The sequence below is a fragment of the Apiospora phragmitis genome, assembly GCF_038363925.1.
Source record: "Apiospora phragmitis strain CBS 135458 chromosome Unknown utg000010l:1.0-9815664.0:1.0-9183399.0, whole genome shotgun sequence".
In the NCBI taxonomy this organism is placed as follows: domain Eukaryota; kingdom Fungi; phylum Ascomycota; class Sordariomycetes; order Amphisphaeriales; family Apiosporaceae; genus Apiospora; species Apiospora phragmitis.
Genome location: NW_027117409.1, coordinates 7,369,005 through 7,396,850, shown reverse-complemented (window position 1 = coordinate 7,396,850; position 27,846 = coordinate 7,369,005). Strand labels below are relative to the sequence as shown.

At 52.1% G+C, this 27,846-nt stretch overlaps 9 protein-coding genes across 9 annotated transcripts; 5 read left to right on the top strand and 4 right to left on the bottom strand.

Moving 5' to 3' along the window:
* Positions 1–1,008: 1,008 nt before the first annotated feature.
* On the bottom strand, positions 1,009–1,930 carry PG994_012011 (uncharacterized protein; the record flags this gene model as incomplete). The annotated part of the gene is made up of 2 exons (XM_066863420.1): positions 1,009–1,204; positions 1,443–1,930. 2 exons carry the CDS (start codon positions 1,928–1,930, stop codon positions 1,009–1,011), a joined length of 684 nt encoding a protein of 227 aa, XP_066712530.1.
* Positions 1,931–3,159: 1,229 nt separating this feature from the next.
* PG994_012010 (uncharacterized protein) lies at positions 3,160–6,248 on the bottom strand (the record flags this gene model as incomplete). Its single annotated transcript, XM_066863419.1, has 3 exons — positions 3,160–5,410; positions 5,503–5,814; positions 5,932–6,248. 3 exons carry the CDS (start codon positions 6,246–6,248, stop codon positions 3,160–3,162), a joined length of 2,880 nt encoding a protein of 959 aa, XP_066712529.1.
* A 2,073-nt stretch (positions 6,249–8,321) lies between these two features.
* Positions 8,322–10,525, top strand: PG994_012009 (FAD binding domain-containing protein; the record flags this gene model as incomplete). The annotated part of the gene is made up of 5 exons (XM_066863418.1): positions 8,322–8,945; positions 9,038–9,931; positions 10,006–10,171; positions 10,224–10,340; positions 10,434–10,525. 5 exons carry the CDS (start codon positions 8,322–8,324, stop codon positions 10,523–10,525), a joined length of 1,893 nt encoding a protein of 630 aa, XP_066712528.1.
* Positions 10,526–11,963: 1,438 nt separating this feature from the next.
* On the top strand, positions 11,964–13,662 carry PG994_012008 (uncharacterized protein; the record flags this gene model as incomplete). Its single annotated transcript, XM_066863417.1, has 5 exons — positions 11,964–12,046; positions 12,388–12,663; positions 12,865–13,090; positions 13,157–13,289; positions 13,520–13,662. Coding segments are annotated over 5 exons (861 nt in total), but the record flags the coding sequence as incomplete, so codon positions are not given.
* A 390-nt stretch (positions 13,663–14,052) lies between these two features.
* On the bottom strand, positions 14,053–15,348 carry PG994_012007 (uncharacterized protein; the record flags this gene model as incomplete). Its single annotated transcript, XM_066863416.1, has 1 exon — positions 14,053–15,348. The coding sequence occupies one exon, from the start codon at positions 15,346–15,348 to the stop codon at positions 14,053–14,055; it is 1,296 nt and encodes a 431-aa protein (XP_066712526.1).
* A 1,517-nt stretch (positions 15,349–16,865) lies between these two features.
* On the top strand, positions 16,866–18,446 carry PG994_012006 (uncharacterized protein; the record flags this gene model as incomplete). Its single annotated transcript, XM_066863415.1, has 1 exon — positions 16,866–18,446. The coding sequence occupies one exon, from the start codon at positions 16,866–16,868 to the stop codon at positions 18,444–18,446; it is 1,581 nt and encodes a 526-aa protein (XP_066712525.1).
* Positions 18,447–19,533: 1,087 nt separating this feature from the next.
* PG994_012005 (uncharacterized protein) lies at positions 19,534–23,385 on the top strand (the record flags this gene model as incomplete). The annotated part of the gene is made up of 1 exon (XM_066863414.1): positions 19,534–23,385. One exon carries the CDS (start codon positions 19,534–19,536, stop codon positions 23,383–23,385), a length of 3,852 nt encoding a protein of 1,283 aa, XP_066712524.1.
* Positions 23,386–24,416: 1,031 nt separating this feature from the next.
* On the top strand, positions 24,417–24,605 carry PG994_012004 (uncharacterized protein; the record flags this gene model as incomplete). The annotated part of the gene is made up of 1 exon (XM_066863413.1): positions 24,417–24,605. The coding sequence occupies one exon, from the start codon at positions 24,417–24,419 to the stop codon at positions 24,603–24,605; it is 189 nt and encodes a 62-aa protein (XP_066712523.1).
* A 168-nt stretch (positions 24,606–24,773) lies between these two features.
* PG994_012003 (uncharacterized protein) lies at positions 24,774–25,571 on the bottom strand (the record flags this gene model as incomplete). Its single annotated transcript, XM_066863412.1, has 1 exon — positions 24,774–25,571. The coding sequence occupies one exon, from the start codon at positions 25,569–25,571 to the stop codon at positions 24,774–24,776; it is 798 nt and encodes a 265-aa protein (XP_066712522.1).
* Positions 25,572–27,846: the final 2,275 nt, after the last annotated feature.

The following is a 27,846-nucleotide window of genomic DNA, read 5'->3' as shown; positions in this document are numbered from 1 at the left end:
GAGGCCCGATTTGTCTCCCCTGTCACCACCATTTCTGCCATCCCAGGCGGTCTTCCACACCGAATCTGGACTGAGGGTGGACGACTGAGACGGACTTTGTTAAGACATCAAAGCGCCTATTTGTGGTAATAGTGCGGAACAATGCATCCTGTTTTGGAAGTGCAGCATGGGCAAAACCAGTAGTGGCCACAGAACCTGGTTGGACCCAAGCTCTTCAACAGTCTGTTTCTACGTCGGTCCCCCGGCTTCGCCCCGGGCATACTACACGAATGCTACATGATTGTGAACATCGATAACAAGACTTGACTTGCAACCCCCATTTACGTGCGGGTATGGGTACATTGATACTCGGTAGGTGGCTCAGATGCATGTGCCAAACCAAAGTTGAGGTTTCTTCACCACACGGGCTCCTACACCCCCTGGATTCTCTATCTTGTTCTCCATGTGTATTATTACACCTCATAGAGGCGATTTGGAACAGCCAAGGTATCCTAGTGAACACCAAGAAGCACAGTCCTGGCCTATGGTAGTGGTTGCGCGCATCCTCGGCTTTACGTACGTTCTTCAAACATCTGGCGGCTAGTATTATCAACCGAGGCTGAATGCTAATTTGACTGTATTAATAGCCAACCCGACCCTTACAAGGTGCTTACCTGGGGCTGGTCTCGTAAATAGATCGAGTCACCATCCGTTGATGAGTCATAAATGATCTCGTACCTCCCAGCCTCCTTTTTGGCCGTACGGCACTATGCTTGGGTTGATGCTCCTAGACCGCACATCGATTGTTAGTGCTGACACAGACTCGCCATCTGGTCGGTCACCATGATAGTTTTGTCGTTAGATGGATACATGACCGCAAAGAGTCGAGCTATGTACATGCACAACATACATATCCTGAACAGACGAGGTAAAGAATTTGCCCCAAAGATCAATATTCAGGGGTTTGATCCGCACACTTATAACAAACAACACACTGAAGATTACGCATAACTAACAGGCAAAGTTTGCCTACCCAGTCCATCCGTCTCCAGCACACGTCATCCAGTTCATGCCCACGAGTGTGAGACCATGCCGGGTGGCGAATGTGGCGGCATCAAACGAGCGGCGCTGGACAAACTCGTCGCCACCGACGTCCGCCTTGCTCAGGGTCCGCATTCCGTCCGGCTCCTGATACAGGAGGAAGAGGTACCGATGCGGCTTGGAGCTGATTATCCCCCACACGTGACGTAGGTCAGTAAGCCGTCACCCATTTTATCTTCGCGGGTCTTTATCTCAGTGGGAAAGGGGGCCAAAGAATGCAAAATGAACTGAACGTCCACATTGGCAAGAGGCAAATAGAAGATGGGTGGTAGTGATGGTGAGGGTGAGGGTGAGGGTAATGGTGGAAACAGTAATCGAAAGAGAAGGACAACGTACTCATCCTTAGGTCCAGGCCCTAGTACTCGGTCACTTCGTTCCTATCCCAATCGCCGCCTGCCTCTCCGGCTGCCCCCTCTTCATCTTCCTTCTCTTCTCCAAGCGACAGTCCCGAAACGACCCAGTGCCGCCAAAACGCGAACTTAGGGTCTTCGGGCGTAGGGGCATCCGAGTCGATCATGAGGAACGTGTATCTCGTCCTCCTCTTCTTCGGCTCCGTTGTTGTTGTTGCTGCTTCTGCCGCGTCTGCCCCTGCTGCAGCAGTGGAAGATGGCGGAGTAGATGCAAGATGAGGAACTTCAACCACCGGCTTCAACTCCTTGCACTCGCCTGCCCGGAAGAATGTGCCCAGCTCGACCTGCTTCCGGCCGAAAGCAACGCGCAGCTGCATCGTAGGTCGCCAGTCGGCCGCGGGCAGAAGGGTCGCGGCGGGGCCCGGCACGAGGCAGGCCGACCGGAGGGAGGCGAGAAGGGCGTCGGCGTGGGCCTGCAGCGTCTCTTCCGGAGACGCCATTTCCTTATTAAGTACGACTTTCGCTTTGTTGCTGCTTCTTCTTCTTCGGCTGCCGTGTTGCTGTTTTCACTGCCTACTCCCCAGATCTCGTTGCCTTCTGGTAGGGATTGATTGCAGCAGGCAGGATGAACGATGAACGGCGCTTGCTTGACCGGTCACGCTCAAAAAGGCCCACCTCTTCCCCGGGGGCTTGGGGGCGAACTTGCCTGTCTTCCTGTTGCTACGCACACGACGTCTACGGCCGCCAGCCACTTTGCATCCCTCAAGAACTGCAGGACACACGGTAGCGGCGGAGGGAATCGCAAGCAAGCAAACCAGACTGGCCGTCAAGTCTAATGAATGTGAGGATAGAAACCCGAGATAGAAATAGCAGCGAACGATTTGGCGCAAGATTATATCCAGCAATGCCTATACACTCACGATGCGAATTCAAATCACTGGAATTCGAGGAACACTAGAGCTCGTCAAACAGGCCTGCGCAGTATGCCATTGGTGGAACAATTGGGCACGGGGGAAGTCTCTACTTGATCAACAGAGCTTGGCGTCGTGTCCTACTCCTCTGCCAAGGAAGGGGACAGCACAAGGACAGGTGTGCGTAGATCAGTCGAATTTCCTATCACAGCATCACAGAGCAGCTTCATTTCGTAATAGAAAATTAAACTGGGAAGACGCTTAAGAAAAGGCGCTTGGATTAGGTGAGCCATGAACTGTAGACTTCTAATACACGGGGCCACTCTACTACTGGCCGTAACAGGGACAGAAGAAGGGACCTCAACCAGGGCGGACCACAGCCGATTAGGCACTGGGCGCCCTTTTAACCAACGCCGCTCACCAGTCGACCTTTTATACCTTATGAATCCTCTATAGGCAGAGATTGCTGGCCGGAAAGCAAATGTTCCTGAAACAAACCTAGTACTAACAAATCCAACGCCGTTTTCCCTTGCTTTTCTGTTTACCTATTCATCGTACACCAACGTTCAGCGCACAGTCGTCACCCTTGCCCTCGAAGGGTATTGTGGCTCGAGAGATCGCTGTCTTTGCGGATGCTAGCCGACACGAGCCAAGCGCCTGGCTCGGGACCGGGGTCAGGGAGTCAGGCATTTGTACGTAGCTGTCGCCTAGAACAAGTCCTATCTTATTAGGTTTCCAGCTCCACCTGGTGGATGTCTCGCAGAACCATAGGGAAATTGGGCCAAGTAAGTTGCCCGCGGATTGAAGGAAGCAGCATTCTATGCTTGCTGATGATTCACCGGGACTCCATTAGGTACAACTGCCGATGTTGCCTGCGAGCCGCCGGCCGGATTTCCATTCATATGAGAGGGCGCATTCGGTATCGCTGGTGATGCAGCCTGGTGGATGGGACTAGGACTGGAAGCGTAATTGGCACCAGCGGGGACAGAAGGTCTCGCACCGCCCAGACCAATGCCACCAAGGCCTACAGGGGCGCCAACTTGTTGTCCCTGGCCAGTCATGGAATGGCGCATACCTGCATTAGACTTTTGAGCATTCTTCTGCGCATCGAACTTAGCCCTGGCTTGATCCATCGCCTGCTGAACCTGGTTAGGACTGATGGACGTGTGGAATGCTGTGCCCTGGGAACTGTGTTGGCTTTGGCTATGATTATGTTGCGGCATTGGGGAATTACCGGCTGCTGGATAATATTGATGATTTGGGTTTGGGCCCATATTAGGTTGACCACCATATGAAGGTGGCCTTGAAGGCGTGCCGACGTTATACGCCGGGGGTTGTTGCGGCGGCGGCTGCTGTTGAGGTTGTTGCTGTTGCTGTTGCATATACGGAGGTTGTTGGTGAGGGATGTGCGGCGATATGTTCCTAGGCGGCAAGTTGGGCGTGCCATTGGCATACGGGTTGTATCCTTGCTGAGGAGTGGCGCCTGGAGGCGGCTGCTGTTGTGGGTAAGCCGGTTGCGGGTATGGGGGTTGGTGACCAGGACCAGGTGGGTAGCGCGCCTGAGGAGTAGAGTGGTAAGGTGGCTGAGGCTGGTAAGGAGGCCGATTCTGAGCCGGCGTTCCGTACGGCGTGTTAGCCTGGTTGTACGCGGGTTTAGCATATTGCTGGGGAGGGTAATTAGCGCCGGCGGGATAACCGTTAGGCGGGCGGTAACTTGTCGAAGCAGAGCGTTGCGGTGTGTACTGAGGCATGCTTGGCGGTGGCCGTTGCATGCCCGATGCTGCACGTGCAGGCGTCTGAGCACCGTAGTAACCTGGCCCGGGCATTTGAGTACGATTGGTCCCCTGGTACTGAGTACCGCTGTACTGTAAATTGGCCGATGAACTGGAAGACCGATTGTTTACAGGCCGTGGGGCCGTCGCAGTTTGTTGCACAGACCTGGCCCGCGCAGACGATTCGTCCTCTTCCATAATGCCTTGGTACTCATCAGAACGGATCTCCAATTTGGTGCTGATGTTCAGTTCTTCGAGCTTGTCTGAATTGAGCCGAGCCACGGCATATGGCGGCAGCATCTGTATGACCAGGGCAAGTTGAGCTTTCAGAGTTTCGTACGTCGCCGTCTCCTCAGCTGATGGTTGCACAGGCGAACCACTTGTGAGCATGTCGCTCTGCGCCGGGTCAGCCGCATATCGGCTGCTTTGGTTGGCGACAGAAGGAAGGGATAAGTTGCGGTTCTTTTGGAAGGAGATTAGAGTCTGGATCATGTCCGAAACCTCTTGCAGAATGTCGTCCACGTCCTTTTCAGCATCAGACTTCTTGGGATTGCATATCTCTTCCAGACTGGGATCGATCCTGTCATCCCACTTATCGATGGCATCATTGATCAAGTCCTCATCCAAGGGCACCTCAATGTCTTTGTCCTTGTCCTCTTCAGGGACATCAGCATCTGGCATTTCGCTCTCGAGCAACCGGTCAAAATTGCGCTTGCCAACCTTATGCCACCACATCGTTTGACTGATCAGGCCGGACGAAACCATAGCAGCCGAATCGTCTTTAGAAGGTGCAAAGCTAGAGAAGGCTCCGCGGAAAAGAGCCTCCATTTCCGAGGTTTCCATATCAGACGAGGAAGGCTTGGTGCCCGCAAGACTCAGGGCGCGTTCACGCTTCTTAGTCATGATCTGAGAAGGGGGCGCGGCATTACTGTAGTCTAACCAACGGCCAGCGGAAATGTTTTGGCCAAAATATGAGCCCGACCGATACTTCGACTTCTCAGTGAGCTCAGGTCGATGCCAGCCAACCTGAAGTCCTTTGGTGGTGCTCTTGGGTGCCTTGGGTGGCTGTAACGAAGGCAAGTTGCGTGGAGCGGGGAAAAGCTCGCCCAGTGTCTTCGACTTCTTTTCCTTCTCGATGGCAGAGGGGAAGGAGAAGGGGATCGTATGGGCTATTTTGATCCCACTGGGCAGACAGTCTTCGCGTAGTGGTTGAATAACACCATCAGGGTGTTCTTCGGTTGCGATAGGCTGTTGAAGGCTGGAATACAAGTGACGACGAGGTGCTTCGCCGTAGACACTAAGGATCATGTTCCCACCCGAATTCGAGTGTAAGTCACTAGCAAGCGACTGGTCTTTCAATATCGCCGGGTCGCGCGTCGGATGGGGTACGTCATCTCGCGACGGAAAAGCTCCAGAGCCTTTTTACTAAATGCTCTGACCTTCGCTGCCATGCCGTCATCAGGCTTAACAGCTTCGCCAGCCTCGCCAGCCTGCAAATCGGCGAGCCGAGCGCCAACGGCAAGCTTGATATCTTTGACAAGGGCGTCAAGTCCGGCATACCCATCGGAGGCGACCTTGTCGGCGATAGAAGGCTGGGCATTCTCTTTATCATCTTCGCCCTTTTGACGCTTAGCTAAAGGCTCTTGGGTAGGATCGTAATCAGGTAGCGGTCGCTTAAGTATAGACGGCGTTGTGTCATAGCTGCAACTTATTAGTAAAGCCTAGCGGACGCGTGCATGGCGAGGAGAAGCGCATCGCAGCGCGTAACGGGCGACGGGCAGTACACCGGGGTGATTGGGGATGCGGGGATGCACGTACCTCTCTAATACTAGCAAATAATCGCGAATTGCTATTTTGTCGGCCTCAGTAGGTTCTGCGGTGCCGTTGGTGGCAGACGTGTCGTGTCGCGGTTGAGAAGAGATGGCGCCATTCTGATGCGGGTCGGTCGTGTCGGCTGCACTGCTGTTCTCGCGTTTGCGCTTTATGGACGACTGCGATGCGGCGTCGGACATATCGACATCCTGGGATTGATCTTGTTGTTGCGACGCGGGCGAGTCTTGCTGCTGCTGTTGCTGTTGCGACGGGTCAGGTAGGCCGTTCGGGACAGCAGCCGCGGCCGCGACGGGCGAGGCCATCCTGTGGTTGGTTGGTAGGTAGATATAATCTACTGATGGATTAAGAAGAAAGGCCAGCTATTAGTTGCCCGTGGTGATTGTTGTCTAGTCGTCGTCCTGACACCAACCAAAAAATTGGAGAATGGCTTGAATCAATGGACGTTGGCGTTAATAGGTGGTTTGCGGCCCGTTAAGGATGATGTCCAATGCCGGGGGAGGGGAGCTTGTCGCGCTTTTTTTTTATTGCCTTTCGTCGCTGCTGGCTGTTGGTACGTGGTGGTGCTGCTAAGGGAATTGTCGGGCGACAAGGCAAGGCGCGTTTCGTTCTCGGTCAACGCAAGTTCGATGGATGGGCCCAGTCCTTCAACAGCTACGACTCTACGACTAGCAGCGCGAGAGAGAGGGAGAGGAAAAGGTGGATTTGTTAAGCAGGCAATGGAACTCTCAGTTCACTGACTGACTGACAGTCGGCTGCCAGCCTCGATTGTTGCCTGGTGGTACGTGCACGTCGGTTCCGCCCCAAAAAAACCGAGATTGGTAGAGGCAAGGTAAAGTTAACAAGAGCGTGGACACAGGCACCGATTCAACAACAAACCACTTGGTGTAAGGAACAAGTCGACGGAGAAGCAACTTCGTTCCACAACACCATAGTGAATAGGGATTAATCGCCAGTAAAAGCAGGAGAGAAGGAGGCTGACGTCGACTGAGGCAGAGTAAAAAAAAAAAACCCTGTCAAGTCAACCAAAACAGCTCGAGAATGCCAGCCAACGAATTGCAGCGCTTCCAGGTTGCTCCCAAAAGAACGCTAGTAAACTTTGGGATAAGCTCGGATCAATGATCTTCCCCTGCAACTGCAACTGCAACTGCAACCTCATGACTTGAAGCTCTCCGAACCTGACTTCCAACGCATCCAATCCTCTGTCAGCCTATTCAGGTTGATTCACAGAGGGGGATTGGTCTCCATGTGCTGAGGTGTATATTGACATGTTTTCCTATTTGTTGGCGTTGCAGTCCAGCCGTGATGGGTGAGAAGAGAAACTGCCCTCGAACCTGCTCCAATCCGTTCCGAATCCACACCTCTAACCTACATGCAAGTAGATCTAAGTGTCGAGCTCAAATACATACCAGGCATCACCTATATGCTTGCTATCTTACTGAAAACACCACTTCAAATTTGTGACTCTACGTGACAATAAGTCAAGCGAATCGTCCAAGAAGACAAGAAGTCTTCAACAGACCATCTCGGCACTAATCTACCATGTACTGTTCGGATGTTCCCCTGATATTGAGGATATGCTATGTTCATGCGAGGAAGAATGGCGGCAGATCGAAACACATAGTGCCACGGCATGATAGCGAAGAAGGCTTTCCATCTTGCAAGGTTGGTTCGCACACTGTTGAAGGTGCTATTGCTGCCACAGTGGTCGTTGGAACAGAAGACAAGGATGAGTTAGAAGAGGATGAAGACTTGAGAAGATGCTCGGCTCATCGTATTGGGAAGCTCTTGTTTCATTTAGTTGACCAAGCTACCATGCATCCAGTCTTTGCCTCTTCTGTCAGTACCTAGTTGCAGCTCAGTGGTGGATTGAATGTCCAAGCATATTCCGAATAGTGATCTCGTTTCCAGGTAATCCTCCGATACCACGAAGACTCCTATCGCCACTATGGTTGTCCCGGTGTTTCTCGGTTTAAATGAACTCGGCCTTTGGACGCACCACACATGTACTGAGATCGAGCAAAACGATAATCATACGGACATTTCCGATGGAGTGTCAATTCGCATGCAAGCGACCAAGTCCGAAGAATATTGTCAAATGGGTCAATATGCACATGCTTCGTTTACTTGGAAGGAGACACATTGTTGTGGTGAGTAACATTGGGAGAAGATCCCCGCACTTAATAACACATGCCGGCCTTTTTACAAGGTATCCGACGCGCCCCGAGTCCCCCGAGTCCTCGCATTCGCATCTACCTAAACTCTAATACCCAAAGTCTCATCCGTCATAAACAGAGATTGAAGCCCCCATTATTACGCATGTCTCTCGGTCTTTACCTTGAGGACCTAACTGTTTCCGTATGATACGCACAGAGACCATGCTGCAACCCGAATCATCTACGGACTACGACGTCCTCATCGTGGGCGGCGGTTCCGCCGGCCTGTGCTCCGGCATCTGGCTGGCGCGGTGCGGCATCAACTTCAAAATACTAGAGCGCCGCGACGGGCCCATGCAGCACGGGCAGGCCGACGGGGTGCAGTGCCGCACGGTCGAGGTTTTCGAGAGCTTCGGGATCGAAGGGCCGCTTCTCCGAGAGGCGTACCACGTGCTCGAGCTCGCGTTCTGGGCGCATTCTGACGGTATCGGCTTAGACGAGCCGGATGCAGCAGCAGCAGCTCGGGTGGACGGCGGCGACGGCGGCGTGGTGTCGAAGAAAGCGGGAGAACAGAAGACGGAAGGCATCGCGAAGACGCATTACGCCCCTGATACGGAACCGGGGATAAGCCATATGCCGCACGTCATCCTAAACCAGGCGCGGGTGAATAGCATCATGACGGAAGAGATGACGAGAACCGCAGGAAGAGACATGATTGAATATGGGGTTGAAGTGTTAGATGTCAGTGTAGATCAAGAGCAAGCGGAGGATCCGGGTGCGTATTGTGTTAGTGTCACAGCGAAAATGGACGGAGCTACGAAGCATTTGCGGGCCAAGTACGTTATTGTGAGTAACCACCCTATTTACCACCTAATTCGATGGAATACTCAATGTTCTCCTAGTCGCGTGTGGTCTGCTAATCTGGCGTGTATTTAAAGGGGTGCGACGGGGCGCATTCCATCGTCCGGAAGTCTCTCGGTTTCCAAATGATAGGAGATAGCCACGATGCTGTATGGGGCGTCATGGACGTATACCCGCGTACCAATTTCCCCGATATCCGGAAAAAAGCCCTGATCAACTCGGAAGCCGGTAATCTGATTATCATACCGCGCGAGGGCGACTACCTCGCGAGGTTCTACATCGAGCTGCCCAACTACGCGGGCGCCGCCGCCGACATCACGCTGGCGGACCTGCACGAGAAGGTGTGGCGGATCTTCCGGCCCTACGAGATGGACATCGCCGACACCACGTGGTGGTCCGTCTACGTGATCGGGCAGCGCCGGGCCGACCACTTCACGGCGGCCCACCGCGTCTTCCTCACGGGCGACGCCTGCCACACGCACTCGCCCAAGGCCGGGCAGGGCATGAACGTCAGCCTCCAGGACGGCTACAACCTGGGCTGGAAGCTGGGCGCCGTGCTGCGGGGGCGCGCGGCGCCCGGGCTGCTGGCGACGTACGTCTCGGAGCGGCAGAAGGTGGCCGCGGAGCTCATCGAGTTCGACCGCTACTTCACCCGGCTCTTCTCCACGGCGTACCGGACGGAGCACGGCATCACCCCCGAGCACTTCCGCGAGCAGATCGTCAGGTCGGGGCGGTATATCTCCGGGCAGGCGCTGAAGTACGACGAGTCTGCCATCGTCTGCTTGGGCGGTGCGAGGGATTCGGCAAAGCGCCTGGAAGTCGGCATGAGGTTTCCGTCCGCGCAGGTTGTCAGGGTGTGTGATGCGAAGGCAATGCAATTGGTCAGAGCCATCCCTTCGGACTCTAGCTGGCATATTGTAGTCTTCGCTGGAGACATTCGTGATGTCGAAGCCTCAGCACGACTAGACCAGGTAAGTCACGGACTACCCTACGAGCTTAAGTACCATCATGTCAATTCAGCGTTAATGTGTGCCCATGTGGCCAGGTTTCGCACGAACTCTCAAGTATATTGCGTGAGTTCGTACCGAAAGGGACTGAAGCAGACAGCATATTGCATGTCGTCCTTGTACTTTCTGGAAGGCGGACAGAGATCGAAATGCAGCATATTCCCGAAGTGTTCACACCAATGACAGGCAGACTGAAGTTGAAATGTGAGTTCTTCCATCTACACAAAATCTGTTTTGTCATGCTAATTAGAAGCAGGCCTATTGAACGTCTTCAGTGATGACCAGAGCTACAACTCTGGCCATGGCCATGCTTACGAAAGTTACGGGATAGAGCCGAAAGTCGGTGCTCTGGTGGTGATAAGACCGGATCAGTGTAAGTCCTAGAATATTACTTATCTCCCAAAACCCCATCTCCTCTCCAGGTCAGGTTGTAAGGTTCATACTCACTGATTCCCGGCTCTATCAGACGTTTCCAAGGTGTGCGGTCTAGGCGAAGTTGGGCAGTTGGGCTCCTTCTTCGCGGGATTCATGAAGAGGGCTGCTGATCAGTACATTTAAGGCAAGCCTTGTGTTAAGGAAGTAGATCTCGTGGGGTCAGGCCAAAGCCTACCATCCGTGCATACTCCGTAAGGCTGGAGACATGACATCTTGTGTGTGTAACGACGGTGATTCACTGCCCCTCCTAACGATTTGGCCAGATTTCGAATGTTTGCTTGTTGACTGGGTGTATCCGGCCATCTAGCCGGGGAACCAGTTACATACATAGCTCATGGCGGTGGCTTGTTGCCAGTGCTTGTTTGTTGACGCCAGATGCGATCAAAGCGCTTATTCTTCCCAAGATCCATCCCACCGAAGTGTGTTGTAATCTCTCCGGTCAAATGATAACAGTCCTTATTTGGCAAAATTCTTGTTGGGCAATACCATGGAATCTCCTGCTCATGCCGCAGCCATGGCCACCCGGTCTGTAGCAAGAGCGGGGCGGGGTCCCGATAAGAGTGAGTCCGCATAGTGCCGCAAACCGCTCTTCCGAGCAGCGGGAGGATTTGAAGTTTAGGTATCCATTCTAAGTACCTAGGTAGTGTTCCCACCTGTATTTGTACCTAAAATGAATACTGTGGCACGTACGACGGCGTCGAGAGTGGGAAAAAAGGTCGAGTGGGCGCCGTCCACAACTAATGAGATTCACGAGCTTCTGTTGGCCACGTGGGGAGTACTTGTAGGTTACATCGAGTAAATGCAGGTAGTTGCATCAGGTAGTTGTAGGTGGTGGGGGAGAATGGGATGGAAAAGCACTGAAGGTCATGCAGAGCATCCTCAATTTGGTGAAATCGCCCATTGCCCAAGTACAGCAATGGGGTTACTCTTATATCTGTGTAGTTGGGAAGGCTGTAACCCGCAGTAGAAACGCATTATCGTGAAATTGGTAAGTAAGGTAGGTAAGTAGGTATATTTGTGTCCCTGTGACATTTTTAGCAACCAATCTACCCGACCCTAGCACCTAAGTACTTACTTACCTACAGGTGGTGGGCTTTACATGAGGTCAGTGAATCCTGTCCAATAGGCCTCCACGTCAGGCTGCATCGTCTTGCAGTCATCCAGACACACGCACGCTCCCTGCAAAGCTGCAAAGGCTGCATAAGACATTGCAAATCACATTCAAACTTGACAGAAGAAGAAACGAAACCGAGAAACTGCCCGCCCTTCAAATTGCCTACCTTATTAGCAACCCATCCAGTCGCGCAACCTCAATTCATTAGCTACTTCTCAACAGGAGGGCACCCCAAACTACTGTACGCGAGTGCGAGTGTCGTCGTTGCACTGCATACATACTTAATATATCGCCAACTTCAACTTGTTCTTGTCCGGGCGGCTATAAGCATCCACCCCGCCGCACTTATACACGTCTGTACACGCAGTCCCTCTTTGACGATCGATCCTAGTGACACGACAACACTTTCCTGCTGTTCCTCCCCTACTGTCATCGCTTCTGCAAGCCATGGATTCCGACGAGGCTGATCGTGATGAGAATGCGCGCGGGACCCGAGAAAGCCGAGACAGTGGTGTGGGCGATATTGCATTGTGAGTCGGACTCTCCATCTCGCGTGACCATGGCCGAGGAACCTGCCGGCACCCCTTCACGGCTCTGAGCTAAATGCCCGGTCCCTCCAGATATGGCGGCTCCACCATCCGGACTTTTGAAACCTCGCGGACAGCTGACTCGGAAGTGTTCCACTTTGTCGAGGAGAACGGTAGAACCTATCACTCTTACAAGGCCGGTCGTAAGTCACGAATACGTATACTACAGTCAGCGGGCTAATGTCGCATGAATGCGCAAGGCTATTTCCAGCCAAACGATGAAGTAAGTTTCGTAACCCGTTTTTATGTGCGTCAGTTTTATTACGTGACTGAACGTTCCGTAGCGCGAACAAAGACGTGAAGGTGAGTCTTTCCTCTCTTCCTCGCGAAGCCGGCTTGGCCGAGCCGTCCGCTACTCACTTTACTCACGGGTTTCCATTTATAGCACTCGAGCATCAGATATGGCTTCTGACGCTGGAGGGTAAATTGTTCTTGTCGCCTATCGACCAAGTCTACAACGTGCTAGATATCTGCACGGGAACTGGTCAGTCTTCATCAGTTCTTGCCTTTGGTGGAAACGCAGTATTGACACTTGATAGGTCTATGGGCCATATGTATGGGTATGTTAGAGACTGGTTGCCTCACGTTTGCGTAAACCAACTGTTAGTGCTGTTGCTCATCTTTATTCGGCGAGGCAGCCCATCAGTTTCCAGGGGCGCGGATCATTGGCAACGACCTCAGTCCCATTACGCCTTCTAGGTAAGGCCTTACCCCGAATGCTATGCTCTTTGGGCAATCGTCCACATGTACTGATTAACCAGGATACCCGAGAACTGCCAATTCGAGGTCGAAGATGTAGAAGAGTTCCCATGGGTATACTCCCATAAATTTGACTTCATACACGCACGAAGTGTCTTTGCATGCTTCGATAACACGCAACGAGTTATAAATGAAGCAGTCGCGTCGCTCGAGGACAATGGCTGGCTTGAGATACAAGACTGGCTAGTCCCGATGCGTTGTGATGACGGAAGCTGGGATGGCACTGCTGTAAGTCCTCAAGCAGTCTGCCTGAGCTCCAATACAGCCATATGTGTACTAATAGACCTCTTCTAGATAAAACGACTAGTGGATACAGGCACAGAGTGCCTTCAGAAGGCCGGGCGCGTCAATCACATAGGCAAACTACCAGATATGTTCAGAAAAGCAGGCCTTGCAGATGTCAAAGAAGAGACTATATTATGGCCAAGTAAGCAACCCTCCGTGCAATCTCTCCATTGTTCGTCTGGCAAAGCGACTTTACAAGTCTCCATCGTACCTCATAGAAGCTGCAGACACGTACTGATGATATTCAATGTCCAAGTGAACCCGTGGGCCAAAGGACAACGAAATAAGGAGGCGGGCCTACTCTGGAGTAAGAACCCAGGCACCTACCCTCTTACCACAACGCCGACATCAACTAATATCGACATCACGCAGTGGAGCTTAACAAGGAGGGACTAGAATCTATGACCCTGGCACTACTTACAAGATACGGGAACATGAGCAAGGACGAAGCCATGGAACTCATCACAATGGCCAGAGTGGACTTGCGGGACACCAAGATACATGCATATCTACCAGCGTGAGTTTCCAGGCATTTAGCTACCGACTTTTGTGACCGAGCTAAGACATAATCATAGAACAATAGTAATGGGGCGAAAGGGACCTTGAAGGGGTAGCAGATGCTAAGTCTCAGCTTGGACACTCGAGTATATATGACGGGCATAATTTGGACGTACATACTTGTCAATAATCAGTTGATGAGAGAGGCATTCGTATGTGGTCACCGCTTACATGTATTGTGATAGTCGAGCCGATGCAAGCAGTATTGTGCCATGCCACCTTTCGCAAATCACCGCGATTGAAGAATACTGGATTAGAGAAAGTAACTTTCGGTTTAGAGTTGGGTATCATATTGGTTCCGCTCCGTGAGACTTCAAAACTCGCAATACTAGTTACACAAGAGACGATCATGACGATGACCGCAGATTCTCTCTGATTGGCCGGCCGTTGCCAAATTCCTCCATATAGACCCTTCTCAGTTCGAATCCCACCTCGACGGTGATGAGAATGATGATGATCCATTCGAGCCGGTGTCCTTGCTTCTCACTAGACATCTCTCTCATGACAGCGACCAGCTCATTGGCATAGTCGATCCGCTTGTTCAACTGGGCAATGCGCGGCTCCACATCCAGTGCCTTGCCGACACGGTCGTAGTACTGCTCCAGCTTCGACTCCTTATCCCAGAACAAATCCGGGAGGGACTCGGCTAGCTCGTACTCATTAAGCTGTGATCTCAAGCTCAGCAGCTCGCCAGTCTTCTTCAGGATGAAGGGCCTCGGTTGGTTCATCTCCGAACCGCCTTTCAGCGTGATGGCTATGGGCCTAGCATTCTCGTTGAACTCTTCCATCTGGTTCTCCAGAACCGCCAGTTTCGGGCTTCGGGCCAGACCGCTAGAGAAGGCAACCTTGGCCCAGGTCACATCGGCACTCGAGCCGTTGCCCTCAGTGTTCCCGGTTTTTGTACCCAGCACCACCTCCTCGCCTCTCATGTAGCTGGTATCCCTGGCTTCGTCCGTCGTGAACTCGAGCTCTTCCATTTCTGCCCGTTTTACGTGGGGGACCTCGGCAGCACTGAACAGCTGCTTGGTGGCAATTTTCATGACCACACTGGAAGGAACAGACCAGGCCACCACGGTGCCGGAGTCGAAGACGAAGATGTCGCCCTTTGCTGCCCTCGCATGTATGACCGTAGTCGTGTTGAGACCCGCCGCGTCCGGATCGAGGTCGTAGTTGTGCAGGGTCAGGATCTCTTCGACCTTCTCCATGTCGAAGGATTGCGCGACGCAAATCGCCAGTATTTGGTTCTCGTAGTTGACCTCCGGCACTTCCGAACCCCCCCAAGTCAGATTATCTTTCTTTGCGGCAGCCTTTTGGATCTGTGTTTTCACCGCGGCGCTCCGGCGCTTTTTCGATGCCACTGGTCTCGTAGGCCGTGGCTTGATCGTTGCCGCCGCCGTCCCTGTCGCAGGGGCCCTCGGGGTCGCTGGGTCCTCGGTTGCTTCGTCGCCTACAGCCTCCAATGCGGAGACATCGCCTTTTTCGCCATTGGCGGCGAGCAGGTTATTTGAAGTGAAGAAATTGCGCCGCCGGGGCAGAGACAGCACGGAGCTCTGGTGAAAGCATCGTGTGGGACGTGGGGTCGAGATGGCCGTGTGTAGCCCACGGGTCACTGCGCGGCCGACCTGATGGATTGACGGACGCATTGTAGCAGCGCTACGGTTAGAACAGGTAGGTTGTTACTGATGAATACGTGTGCGAGCGAAGAAAGTGTAAAGCAGTGACGAATACAAAAAGACAGCTCTATTACTCCCGATCTAGAACGCCAATGCTTGTTCGGTTCGGGGTCTATCTTTAGGTACTGGATGGAGTTGATGCACTGAACATCGAACGTTTTGTTAGTGCACGGTGGGTGGAAGTCAGAACTCTAAGTCTCTAACCATCAGGACCCCCAAAAATGACGGCTTCCGGAGGGGTCCGCTGAAAAGTTTATCGATAGCGCGCCAATTGGAAGTCCAGCGACTTTCGCTCCTACGTAGGTAGTCAAACGATACCTCCACTCGCTGGTGTTTGCGACACAACAGCCAGCCTGCGTTCGACTGTTCTGGCTTGATGCCCGAGATTCGTATACTATAGTCTTCTATGTTCATTTATAGTCTTCCCAGACCCGGATGACCCAATGTCATCAATATAACAATAACAACATGGCCGCCCAGGCGAAGATGGTCGCCCATAACGGGAGAGGCCCATGGGGCTCCCAAAGTGCCGCCCAGGCGCTTTCGAGGTTGACGACAACCCGAAAGCATCGGGGACCATTCATGTCTTTTTCCCCGACACGCGTGCTAGGCTTATGGCTGCAACGCAACGACCCATACCAGCGACAGCGATACGGATATCTTTTCAGGACAATGGCCCGAAAGCAAAACGAACGCTTGCCGATAATAACGCTCCAGAAACTGATTAGGAAGAAGCTGGCAGAAGAAGACAGAGAAGCGGAGGTGGTGCCAAATAAGAAGGCATCGTTCCAATACGAAGGTCTTCGAGCAATAATAAATGGGACTGATCCCAGAACATGGCAAGATCGACTGAACAGCCTCGCTTCGCAAGGATGGGACGAGGAGAAGCTTGACCATCTTGTATGGATACTGTCGGCCGAGACTGCGGACGCCAGGATTGAGCGCTTTGTTTCCTCGGATTCGCGAAAACCGTTGTTCCTTACGATGTTACTTATGCACACCGACCAATTCATCCGAAAGCCCGAATCACTTCGAGCGATGACAGAGTATATTCAGCGAGTCCATGCGTCTTTCGCTGGAGATGTTGGCTCTTCGGCGAAGCTCGAAAAGAAGCAATTCATCCAATTACTCGCGCGACTTATAAGGCACGCGCAGAGACTATCTCCCAGCATCTTAGAGGATCTTGGTGACCTTACGCGTTGGTACATACAGAGTATACCATTGGAGCCTTCTATTAGTGGGGATAAACGGGATAGCAGTGGCTACCATGAACGCTGTTATGTCTTCAACTCTGCCTCGGCCTATTCGGCCGGCCTGCCCCCATGCAGCCGCTATTCAGCAGGGAGTTTAACTGGAGAGCGCAGCGCCTTTTGCTTCATATGTCGGATACGATGGCTCGCCCTCTGGTTATCGAAAAATCAAGCTATCGTGCTATACGAACAGTACTGGTTGGTTTAAAGAAATCTACGGCCGAGAGATGGGTAGCCATGAGGTACAACAAGTCATGGCCTCCTTATCGTCAAGATTTTGACGGCCATGATGTGAAGCGGACGTTCTTGGATGATCAGTCGCGTAGTGTGCGGGCTGGGTCTCTCATGACGGCTGCCGGTTACGCAGAGGATAACTATGACCGAGCTCTAGGAGCTCTAGGGGGTATGACTTTAGGTTCACCTACTGTGCAGACCCGAAGTCAGCCACCGAAGGAGTGGAAGAATGACATGATCCATGAAAACTTTTATACCATGTGGGCCATGAAGATACGGTCTACTCGCAATGCCCAAGAGGCCTGGATGCAATTCAACACCTTCACCGATTCAGAACCTAATCTCCAAATCTACACGGAGATGTTCTTGAAGCTCCAGCCTTCAAGGACCAAAATTGAAGCTATCCCTCAGTGCTGCCCGGGAGATGCTAGAGAAGCCTCTCCTATTCATGAGGCCAATCTCAGTGAGTATGAGCTCGCCAGGTTGAACCCGCCGACGGTGGGTGAGCTGTACAATCAAATGATGAATCGCGGGATCAGACCGAGCGGAAGCTGCTTGCAACATCTCGTCTACGTTGCAGACACTGTGGAACAGGGACTGTGGTATCTTCGAGTCAGTCCCCTCGATCCTGAGGCAGTAAGGCAGCTAGAAGCGAGGAATACAGACCGCGACTATGCCGTTCTGAAGCGCATACCTTTGCTCGTCTTCAGTAGCTACATCCACCTGCTTTGTCATAAACAGCCGAATCGTGAGCGCCGAGAAGATGGGCAGAGCCGGGCATTTGGGGAGCTAGGTTATATCCGCCACGCCATCGAGCTCGTGAAAACGCGTCTTCGACCAAACACTTCCGAGTGGATATCTTTCAGACCGGCGTGGCAGATGGTATGCAAAGCACTAGCCCGGCCATATGTCGCTGTTCTTGGCGGCGGTGAGGTGCGCAATGCCAGGGAGGCTCTGCATATGTTTCTTGATTTTCACGAGCTAGCTGAGCAAGCAATAGGCCTCGACACCGAGATCTTCATTCATCTATGCAGGGCATTGCAGAAGGTCTTGATACTGCAATACCCCGATGGCCGACCCATCCAAGGCGACGAAGTTGTGGAAGAGGCTCTCCGTAGGGTGGCCGCTATGTTTAGCACTTTCAGCTCCCACGTGGCCCAACCTGATATCGAACGGTCGCAGCCGATCGGCCCGGCCCATATTCACACATATATGCGCACGCTTGCGATCCTGGGCGACGTAGACGGCAGAATCAAGCTGATGCGTTGGGTCCTCCAAAACAAAAGCTATTTTGATAAGGAGGTAGAGCGGACCGGCCGGGGCCAGTCCATGATGGCCAAGACGCTCTGCGCTTTCGAGGCCTTTACGAGGGTGCGCGAAGACCAACGCATCCAAATGGATGCGCTTATGCAAGACTGGCGATGGCCAACATCGGAAGAACTGCTGGACTATATCGAGGCGGATATTACGGGGATTTCCAATAGATTATACGAGCGAGCCAATGAAATAGCCGGGAACGAAATAGCTAGCAACATCATAGTCGGCGATGAAACGACTAGCATTGGGATGGTTAGCTACATGTAGTCTAATAAAAAGTATAGAAATCCAACCCTGTTTGACCGTTTGAGTGACGAGTTGGTACGCGCCGAGGGACAGGGACGGTGCGAGACGAGGAAGAAAGGAGTTCATATACGAAGTACATTCCGCCTAGTACCTACTGTTTGTTAAGTGGGTAGTGTTACACAAATTTGATCTTTACTATTATACATCATAATCAAAAGCATCAGTCTCGACTATTTGATACCTAGGTACATTTCGAGCTTGCTTTCGACGCTTTTGTTTTTTTGGTTTGCGAGCAGCCCAGGTCCTACATTTCCATGTCGAAGGTATGATATGCATGCGTGCCCACGACGCGCTTGGTAAGAGCGCCACACTGCAGGCGTAAATGGATGAATTCTTGATTGTTATTAAGTAGGGAGGCTGGGAGGCTGGGAGGCTGGGGTTGCCCCGCCAGATTCAGGTATCTGTTCGCTCTCATTGGTGCAATCGTGGCTTCTCTCAATGTTCTAGCGACCTCCCTAGACTGGAGACCCTTAATCTAGTCCCTTCGGACCCAGCGTGTTCCTGTTTTTAGGCCCGTCCCCAGGAACACGGTTGTCAATGTCAACCTACGCGCTTCGATGCTTTCGGCTTGACTTCTGCCAGTCCACCTTACAATATCTGAAATCATCACCATACCGGCCGCCACGAATGCCTCGGACTTGCTTCAGCTCTACTTGATTGATACTCCATGTTTGCTCCTTATTGATAAGTTTGGCTATGGGACAGTTGATTCCACTTGTCGATCAACTTTATACCTTGTTTGTAGGGATATCCCCCCTCGCCTACACATGATTTTTGATAGACTATCAAGTCTTGTTTTTGCTATATTCAGTCGCATTCATCTTCCAAATCCCGGAGAGTTATAGTTGATTGGGGCCTTGCTTTGGATATCCGGGACAGCTACCACTCACAAATCAAACACCAACCTATTCGCGCAGGGTTGAGCCATCAATTGGGTACTTATTGAGGAATATGTTAGCCTTGTGACATGTGAGGAATTAGGATCGGTGATAGGAACTTATGTTGTCGCGCCCTTGATCAACAAGTCTCTCTGAGCGGCAGATAGAACATGCGCGGCTATCCACATGTTCTTCGGCCAGACTATGGTGCGATTTCAAGCGATGGTCAATGGGCCGCAGAAGTCTCGGAGGCCATGGGGTTTGGCTTCGATGGTCTGCGCGAGATAACCCCTGCCGAAGGCACCATTTCAGACCAAGACCATGATTATTCGACATGGTTCAAATCCACGGTTATATCTGACTTGGGGGCGCCACCAATCAGTCCTGCGCCCTGGCCAAAGCCGATCAATGGCGATGATGTTGATGACTTGGAATTACGGTCTTGCAGTGACGAAGCCGCAGTCAAAAGCGAGCCCGACCTGGGCCCTTCATCCAGGAACTTGGTGGTGGAACTTCCGAGTTCGACTCTTAGCAACCCAAGATCACAGTATCAAGGATTCGTGCCCCCAGCTCCCAGAAAAAGAGAGTGGCAAGCAGTTGATGCGCTGCTGAATGTCTTGGCGGAAACTGGGCAGGAGCCTGAGCCCGACTATATCGAATTCGAGCTCTCCGAATTCACTGTTTATGTCAACTCCTCACATTACCCTTTAGAATTGCGCCAACTCCAAAACTTGTGCACCCGGGCAGCATCTGACACTTTCTACTTCGACGGTGTTCTTAGCGCAACAAATCCGACCTCAGGTACCACAATGAGGTTCTATGTCCAAAGGATCCCGTTCCGAGAGCTGCCTATTGAGGCCTACGATGAGGAGCAGGACACACTCCAGAGCATCTGGATTCGCTCAGATCATAACAAGAAGAAAGAACTATATTATAAGCTCGGTATCCCATCACACGAATACGAGAGATTACATGGGCCTTTCCTGTGGATCGCGGACTTAGCGCATCACGTTATCACATACTGCGCGCATCTGCATTCCAAGGGCCGGAAAGCCACTCTAGAAGACTTCCAGTCACGCTTCAAGATCTTCCTCTGTCGCAAACATAATGAATCGGGGGCGTTCCAGTCATGGGCTGCAGCACACGGCAGTGACGACTTCCGAACTGCAGTGGTTGCCAACGTGGATTTCATTTGGAAAGAAGCTGTTGGGGCAGGTGACGAGCGGCCAGGTTCACCGATACATCATTTTTGGAAAGAGATCAGTGGCACATTTTACAAACCAAACCTATCATCTGCAGTGCAGACCTGGGATGAAGACGAAGGAAGCAATGCCGAACAGTACGACAATCCAACGAACCAGAACAAGCAACGTGCACAGGATGGGAAGGTTGCGAAAACCATTGTCACCCCTTATATATACGAAGTATTCAAGAATATGCCGTTTAGAGACGTGCTCGAACGGACAAGCCTAGCAACGACTGTTCAGGATCTCCAGACCGTAATGGTACAAGGAACGTCTCGGTACTGGGAAGATGGCAAAGTCAGGTCATTCGAGGGAAGCATTCCCGTTGATACATTTGATGAAGGACTCGAACAGTCAATACGGCCTGGGGATGTTATCTCGACGCCCCCTGACGGAGCTGAAACCGATACGAAATGGAAAATCGGAAGGTCGGATCACTCAGAGGAAGAGCATAAGTGGTACGGTCTGGTGCAAAAGGTCCACGTGTCTAAAGGAGTTCGATCATTCGATGTAATCTGGTTATTCCCTCCTAGAGACACTCCTTGCGGCATGATGAAGTATCCTTTTAGCAACGAGCTATTTTTATCTGATCTATGCAACTGCGAGGGCTCAGCGAAAGTTGATGCAAAGGATGTCATTGCGAAATACGACATCCATTGGTTTGGAACACCTACCGATTCCGGGCTGTTTGTTCGGCAAACCTACCTTGCGGATGATAAGAGATGGGTGTCACTCGAGCAAAATCATATGTTCTGTGCGCACAACAAAAAAGGAAGACAGCCAGACCAGAACTTGTATCATCCAGGAGATACTGTGCTCGCTGACATCGGACACCAATATCTGCAAGCCTTCGAGGTTGATGGAATTTTCAAGCAGAACAAGCGTCGAATGGTGAGACTGCGCCGACTTTTGAGGCGAAAGGAGGTAGACAACACAGCACCGGATTCTCCTCCGAACGAACTGGTATACACCGATCAGCTAGTCGAGACAAAACTTGGTGCGGTTGCTCGACGATGCTTAGTACGTGTCTTTCGTTATAATGAACAATTGGATAGACTGGATGAAGAAATCACCGCGCCATACGATCGTGGCGGGACAGGTGACGCTTTCTTTATCACCCACAGGGAGGTCCATGATGAACACGGCCGGGTTCACTATATACCTCTGGGTGATGGTGATACTCCAACATTACGTCAAGGATACCATCCAGATCATGCGACAAAGCTGCCTAAGCTTAGAGGATTAGATTTGTTTTGTGGCGGCGGAAATTATGGTCGCGGGCTTGAAGGTGGCGATGGCATTGAGATGAAATGGGCCAACGACTTGTCCCCAACGGCCATTCATACGTACATGGCGAACTCCAAACCTGGCTGCACGCCATATCTTGGCTCGGTGGATGATCTACTTCACGCAGCACTCGCCGGTGCGAAAGGCGCACCGCAACCTGGGGATGTACACTTTATCTCGGGCGGTTCACCCTGCCAGGGCTTCTCCATACTGACAAATAATAAGAGCACGCCACAGCAACGCAAGAACCAGTCACTCATCGCCTCATTCGCTTCATTCATTGATATTTATCGCCCATATTACGGCCTGCTCGAGAACGTTGCTTCAATCGTGCAACCGGAAAGCAAAAAAGAGAGTTGCTTCTTCTCACAACTTGTCTGCGCTATCGTCGGCCTCGGATATCAGGTGCAGATACTCCCACTAGAGGCCTGGTCATTTGGCTCCTCGCAAAGCCGCATACGATTGTTTCTGCTCTTCACGGCTCCGGGGCTGCGCGCGCCTACACCGCCTGTCCCATCACACTCCCATCCTCCTGGGACCAAACAGAGAAGTTTTGGCAAGATGTCAAACGGATTGCCTTTTGGCGAGCGTTATTTCGGACCTACGCCCTTCAAGTTTGTCAGTGCGCAGGAAGCTGTTCAGGACTTGCCAGGGATCTACGATGGTTTGGCCGATTACTGCGTAGGATGGCCGGACCACAGAATTTTTGGGTTCACAGCCAATTTGAGAGAGCAAATCAAACTCATTCCCACACGGCCATGGGAAATGAATTTTCGAAAATTGTTCTACGATGAAGAGGGACGGCCAATCCGCGACGAAAGGAGGGATATCGACCGCAAAGTGTTCAACTCGAAGACAGGGAAAAGTGAGCAGAGAACCGGGCCTCATTCACAAGGATGGGGCCGAGTATATCCGAACCATCTGTTCCCAACGATCACAACAAAGTGTTCCATGACTGACTCCAAAATTGGGAGGATCAATCACTGGGATGAGTCCCGTCCTCTCTCGGTTATGGAGGCCAGACGAGCTCAAGGCTTCCTCGACCATGAGGTTGTACTGGGCAAGCCAAGCACGCAATGGCACATTGTGGGCAACAGTGTCGATCGGCATGTTGCCCTTGCTCTTGGCCTGGCGATTCGCGAGGCTTGGTTTGGTACTCTTTGGGAAGACGGGGAACAGCCTTCACATCAAAGCAGCGTGGATCATATCAGGGAAAGGCTGTCGGTAGAGGAAGGTGGGCTCTCTACGCCAGATGAGATCGAGCTCGTGCCGAACGAAAGAATGGAGCTCGTAGATCCGACCACCGAGTCGTCTGATGAGGATAAGGTCTTTAAGGACACGCCACGGGGGTTCTACGAGCTCACGCCTGCTACTAGTATTGACGGTAACGATGATGTCGGTGCATCATACGAAAGAGGCCAGAAACGTGCCAATCCTTTCCTGGCCGAGTTTATGTCGAAGAAATTGCGGGAAAGTGCAGACTCGAGATGAGAAAACAAGGGAGATGGTTGACTAGAAATATTGGAAGGTCTAGACGCTGAAAGATGCTAGAAGAGTACCTTTTACACGCATTAGAGTCATATAGTTTTGGATAGGAGGAAATAGAAGCCTAAGGGCTTTGGATTGTGCGACGGGCATGGCATTCGGGCAAGTGGTTTGGGCTACACTGTGATATGTCAGCCCATGCTTCATGCCACAGATAACATATAATCAAGCGTTGATGTTGACATTTCAAAGACCAGTAAACTGTGTGGGACATGGTCAGCTAATTGAGGGCCAATGTGATGTACTTGGCTCCCGCTGATGACTATAATTGATGCGATGATTTCAGTGGCACTTCCACGCGAGTAGGAAAGGTTTGGGCTAATCTCTGGACTCTTATGGCAGACATGAGAGATGGTCCTCGTGGGTGCTTTGGAATCCTACCATGACGTTATTAAAAGCTTATCGGTGGACAACCGCGCCCTGACAGGAGTGTGGCTGCTCTCACACGCTGTCCTTTCCTGGAAATACCTAGATATCTCCCATTCGGCCCGTCTACTCGATTTGTTCTTCATCACGTTTGGCAATGATCAACCGGCAACTTCTCGATGGCCGTGCTGATCTATATCCGCTTCTGCGCGATCTATATACGATAGCCAGGCGGTGGTAGAGGGGGAATTCGGGCGATGACCTACTTCGAGGTGAGAAGGCAGGTCTTTTGCCAGCCTCCGCGATAGTTATGGATCTCATGCAAAAGCTCTCATCGCCGCTATTATGCCTTCATTAAGTTGCTGGTGACCCCAGATTCGGGGCTCTCGGTTCTCTCACTTTCCCTGTTACCGAATATATCTACTACTCCTAGTGATGATCTAGCAGCAGCGGAAAGAGAGAAGAGCAGCAGAGAGAGGAATATCTCACACAGTTTCACGAAATACGAGAGAAGAACACACAAGAATCGGTTGTCGCGACTATGCATCAATTTCAGGCGCGACGATCCATCATTCTCCTGAAGCTGAAGCCCAAGCCCAGACGACCCCGGGATGTCGCTTCCACTCCCGCCGCGCGACAGAACCGAAGTTCGCAAGGCTTCGATGCCCGATGCCCCTGCTGCTGCTGCTGCTGCTGCTCTGCCTACAACTTGGACCGACTCGTACACGAGGAGATCCCGACGCCCGGCTACGATACCTGCCGGGAGGCAGGTCGCGCCGATGCCTTTTGACAGTGTCTGAAACCCCTCGCGGCAAAACCACAGTTGGATTAGTAGTCGACACCACCGTCCCAATATCAGGTGTACCATCGCAGTTTTCGGGCGGTGGACTACCAACAACAGCAACAACAAGAACAGCCGCTCCCATGGCCCACAAGACCCCCCCCCGTGCCCTTCAGATAAGTCGAGATTATTTACCTACGGTTGCACCGACGATGGCTCCAGCGGCTCTAGATTCAGGAGCTGAGCTCGCCACGCGAAGCTTCAGTCTTTCCAGGAGTGCGATGACAGGAGGAGAACTCGGGTCATTGGTAGTAAAAGGGGCGGAAGCGGAAGAGCGCCAGCGGCCATGGCGATGGTAATAGTGATGAATCCCTCTAGGGAGGGAGAAGCACTGCAGACATACAGCGGCAGCACCCTGAATGGCTACAACTGCGGGTAGGTACTGTTCATTTTCGGCGTCTGTTCCCCAAAGATACTTGAACCGTTTGATTCCTTCTCGTATCAGATTAAAGTCCGGGAACTCGAATCGGCGGACTTCGGGAGCTTCCATGGCACATATACGATGGATGAGCGAGACATCCGCCCTTGACGCAAACGCTGGGCTGTCTTTCCTAAGATATTGGTCGACACTGAAGGAAGCCTGGTTCGGGTGAAGTTGGAGTCTGTGTGTAAGTGGGCGGGCCAGATTTATCCAGGGGGCTGCATCGCGGCGCTTGACAGCCTCCTTCCACACCCCCAATTGTTCTCTAACTTCCTCTCTTGTAATTATGTTTGCTTTGAAATCAAGCCTCTTCTTATGCGACAGCTTAGGCGCCTCATCCAGCTTATCCACTTCACACCGAATAGCTGCCAATGCAAGTTGATGCTTATCCTGTCGGCTGGTGGCGGTTGGCGGTTGATTGCTTGAACCAACCACGACGCCTTGGACAGGATTATGTGACGGTGAAAAGAAGGATCTAGATTCAGGTAGCTCGTAGACTAACATAGCGTGAGATGGTTGATGGGAATTTTGCGATGCGTACGGGCCCTTTGTTGGGTAGGTAGATGTCAATGATGTGCTTCATCTGAGGTCTACAGGTCCTTTATACAAACTCCGAGACGGCCATACAAGGCCCAAAGCTGCAAACGTCAAAGCAGATACTGATGTTCATACGCCTGTTTTAAAAGGCAATCAATCAACTCCTCCGTGTGCTAGTGACTCATCTTCATGCTACAGCAAACTTCGAGGACGACCAACAGCCAACATCACTCCTCGATAGCAAACCTAACTCATGCCTGAACCTGGCCATGCGGTGTTTTCTCGTCTGGTTTCAATGCAGAGGAACCGTGGTCTTCACGCTTTATCCCCCATGGGGTCATGGGCCGGCGGTATTTGTCACCATGAGCCTTTCAGGGGCTCGTAGTAGGTAGGTAAAGTGATCGACCCAAGGACAGTCTGGCTAGGCAATTGAAAATGACTACTCGAGTATCATGACTTCTGTATGTATGGTCTTCGACTCATATGGCCCTATGCTACTGGCTTTCACGAGCGACGTCCTTCACTACATGGGCATCAGGCTGTTCGTCGGTTCGTCTCCTAGGAGCTATGGAGAGCGGCTTCCGTAGCCAGTGGAAGCACAGCGCTGTTCTGAAATAGAACTTCTAAACTGCATATACGAGCTATCACTATTGCTCACCACTGCTCCATGGGATGTGGCTCCGAAAGAAAGAAGAGACCTACCGAGGCAGATTCATTGTTGAAGACATGGGACGAAAAGGGGCGTCAATCCGACCCAGAGCAAGTGACGAAGGAATTGGCTTCGTCACTTGTCAAGAACAACAATTAGCCGAATAGCTCAATCGGTGCTTTCAAGTATGTCTCTGGAAACGGGGCAATCCTGGAATAGATACATTAAACTCAGCCTTAAAGGAACCGGGGTAATGGCGCATCTCGATATACCCCTGTTGTATCGAGTAGCCCAAATGTGACTATCATTAGATAGTGACGAACTCAGATCGTGGATCTGTGGCTTAAATTGGACCCAACTGCTACGTTACCCAAATATACATCAAACATGATGACGCGGCGTGGGCAGATGTTGTCTGGGTTAGACGAAGCGACGGTATGTGTAACGATGCTGTGGTTTGCGAGCCTCGACCGTTGTGGAGGGGGGTAGGTCGGCTCCAGCTGGGGTGTCGTTGAATGACGCTACAGCCGCGCAAGCAGTCGCGAGATCCGCGCGGGTAGGTCTTCCGATGAGAGGACAAGCATGTCTGACCATGCTGCCCCCAAAATAAAGGCTGCTGCATAAGCTCATCTATGTCTTGGTACGACAACGAGAGATCTTTGGCTTGCTTGAATGTCCGTGCCTTTACCGAGCCGGCATTGGGCGGAAGAAGGTCCAATCACCAGCCAGCCCAGTGCTCTACTGAACATTACCCATGAGTTTGCTCGATAATAATTGGGTATATCTGCGCGAACGGCGAGACCAAGTGCTGAGTGCATATCGGGCAGATTATTGGCGGGTCCATTTGTCTGCTGCACTCTGATTTGACCTGAGCCTCTGATATGCTCAGCTATCGACCTCCGAGACTGGCGTGCTATATTGGGCTTGCTAAAGGACCCAAAGAAACCGACCGGCTGAGAGGCAACGTAGCACGCCTATGACGGTGATACAGAGGGAACGAAAGGTTTCGACACTACGTATAAGCCTGCCTGGAACTCGTGGCCCCAGGTTCCTAGACGCACGGCAGGGTTGAAGAAGGGCCTTATGTTCAGCTGAAGCTATGCGGTGCCACTCAACTTCACCCCTCGTCGAGTCGGACGTATTGGCCATGATTCATAGCATGCAGGCATGCACGTACATTCCTCCCCACCTCGAACGTTGACGAGAGCCGTGTGGGTTCAGCTGCCGATAGGGCGTGGTGGCTGATATGTGCATTCACGACGGAAGCCACTGGGCGGGACGGTTATTTGGGTCCATTATGAGCTTAGTGCCATCTGCCTGTGTCGTCGTACAAGCCCATTAGTGTTAGATACAAATCGACATCGACACTCCTGTCTCGCGACTGTGAGCGAATCACCCAGCGTACGGCGCGAGATGAAGGAGGAGAGAAAGGGGCGCTTGAAAAGGCGAGTGCCTGGACAATAGCCACCAGTCACCTTGGTTCCTTGGTTGGAAGTGTGATATGTCTGTCGTCGACCATACGGTAGAAAAGGGGACCGTCTCAGCCTGGGTTTTTCTTACGGCACAACACCAAGTCGCCGCCTAGGGGAAGAT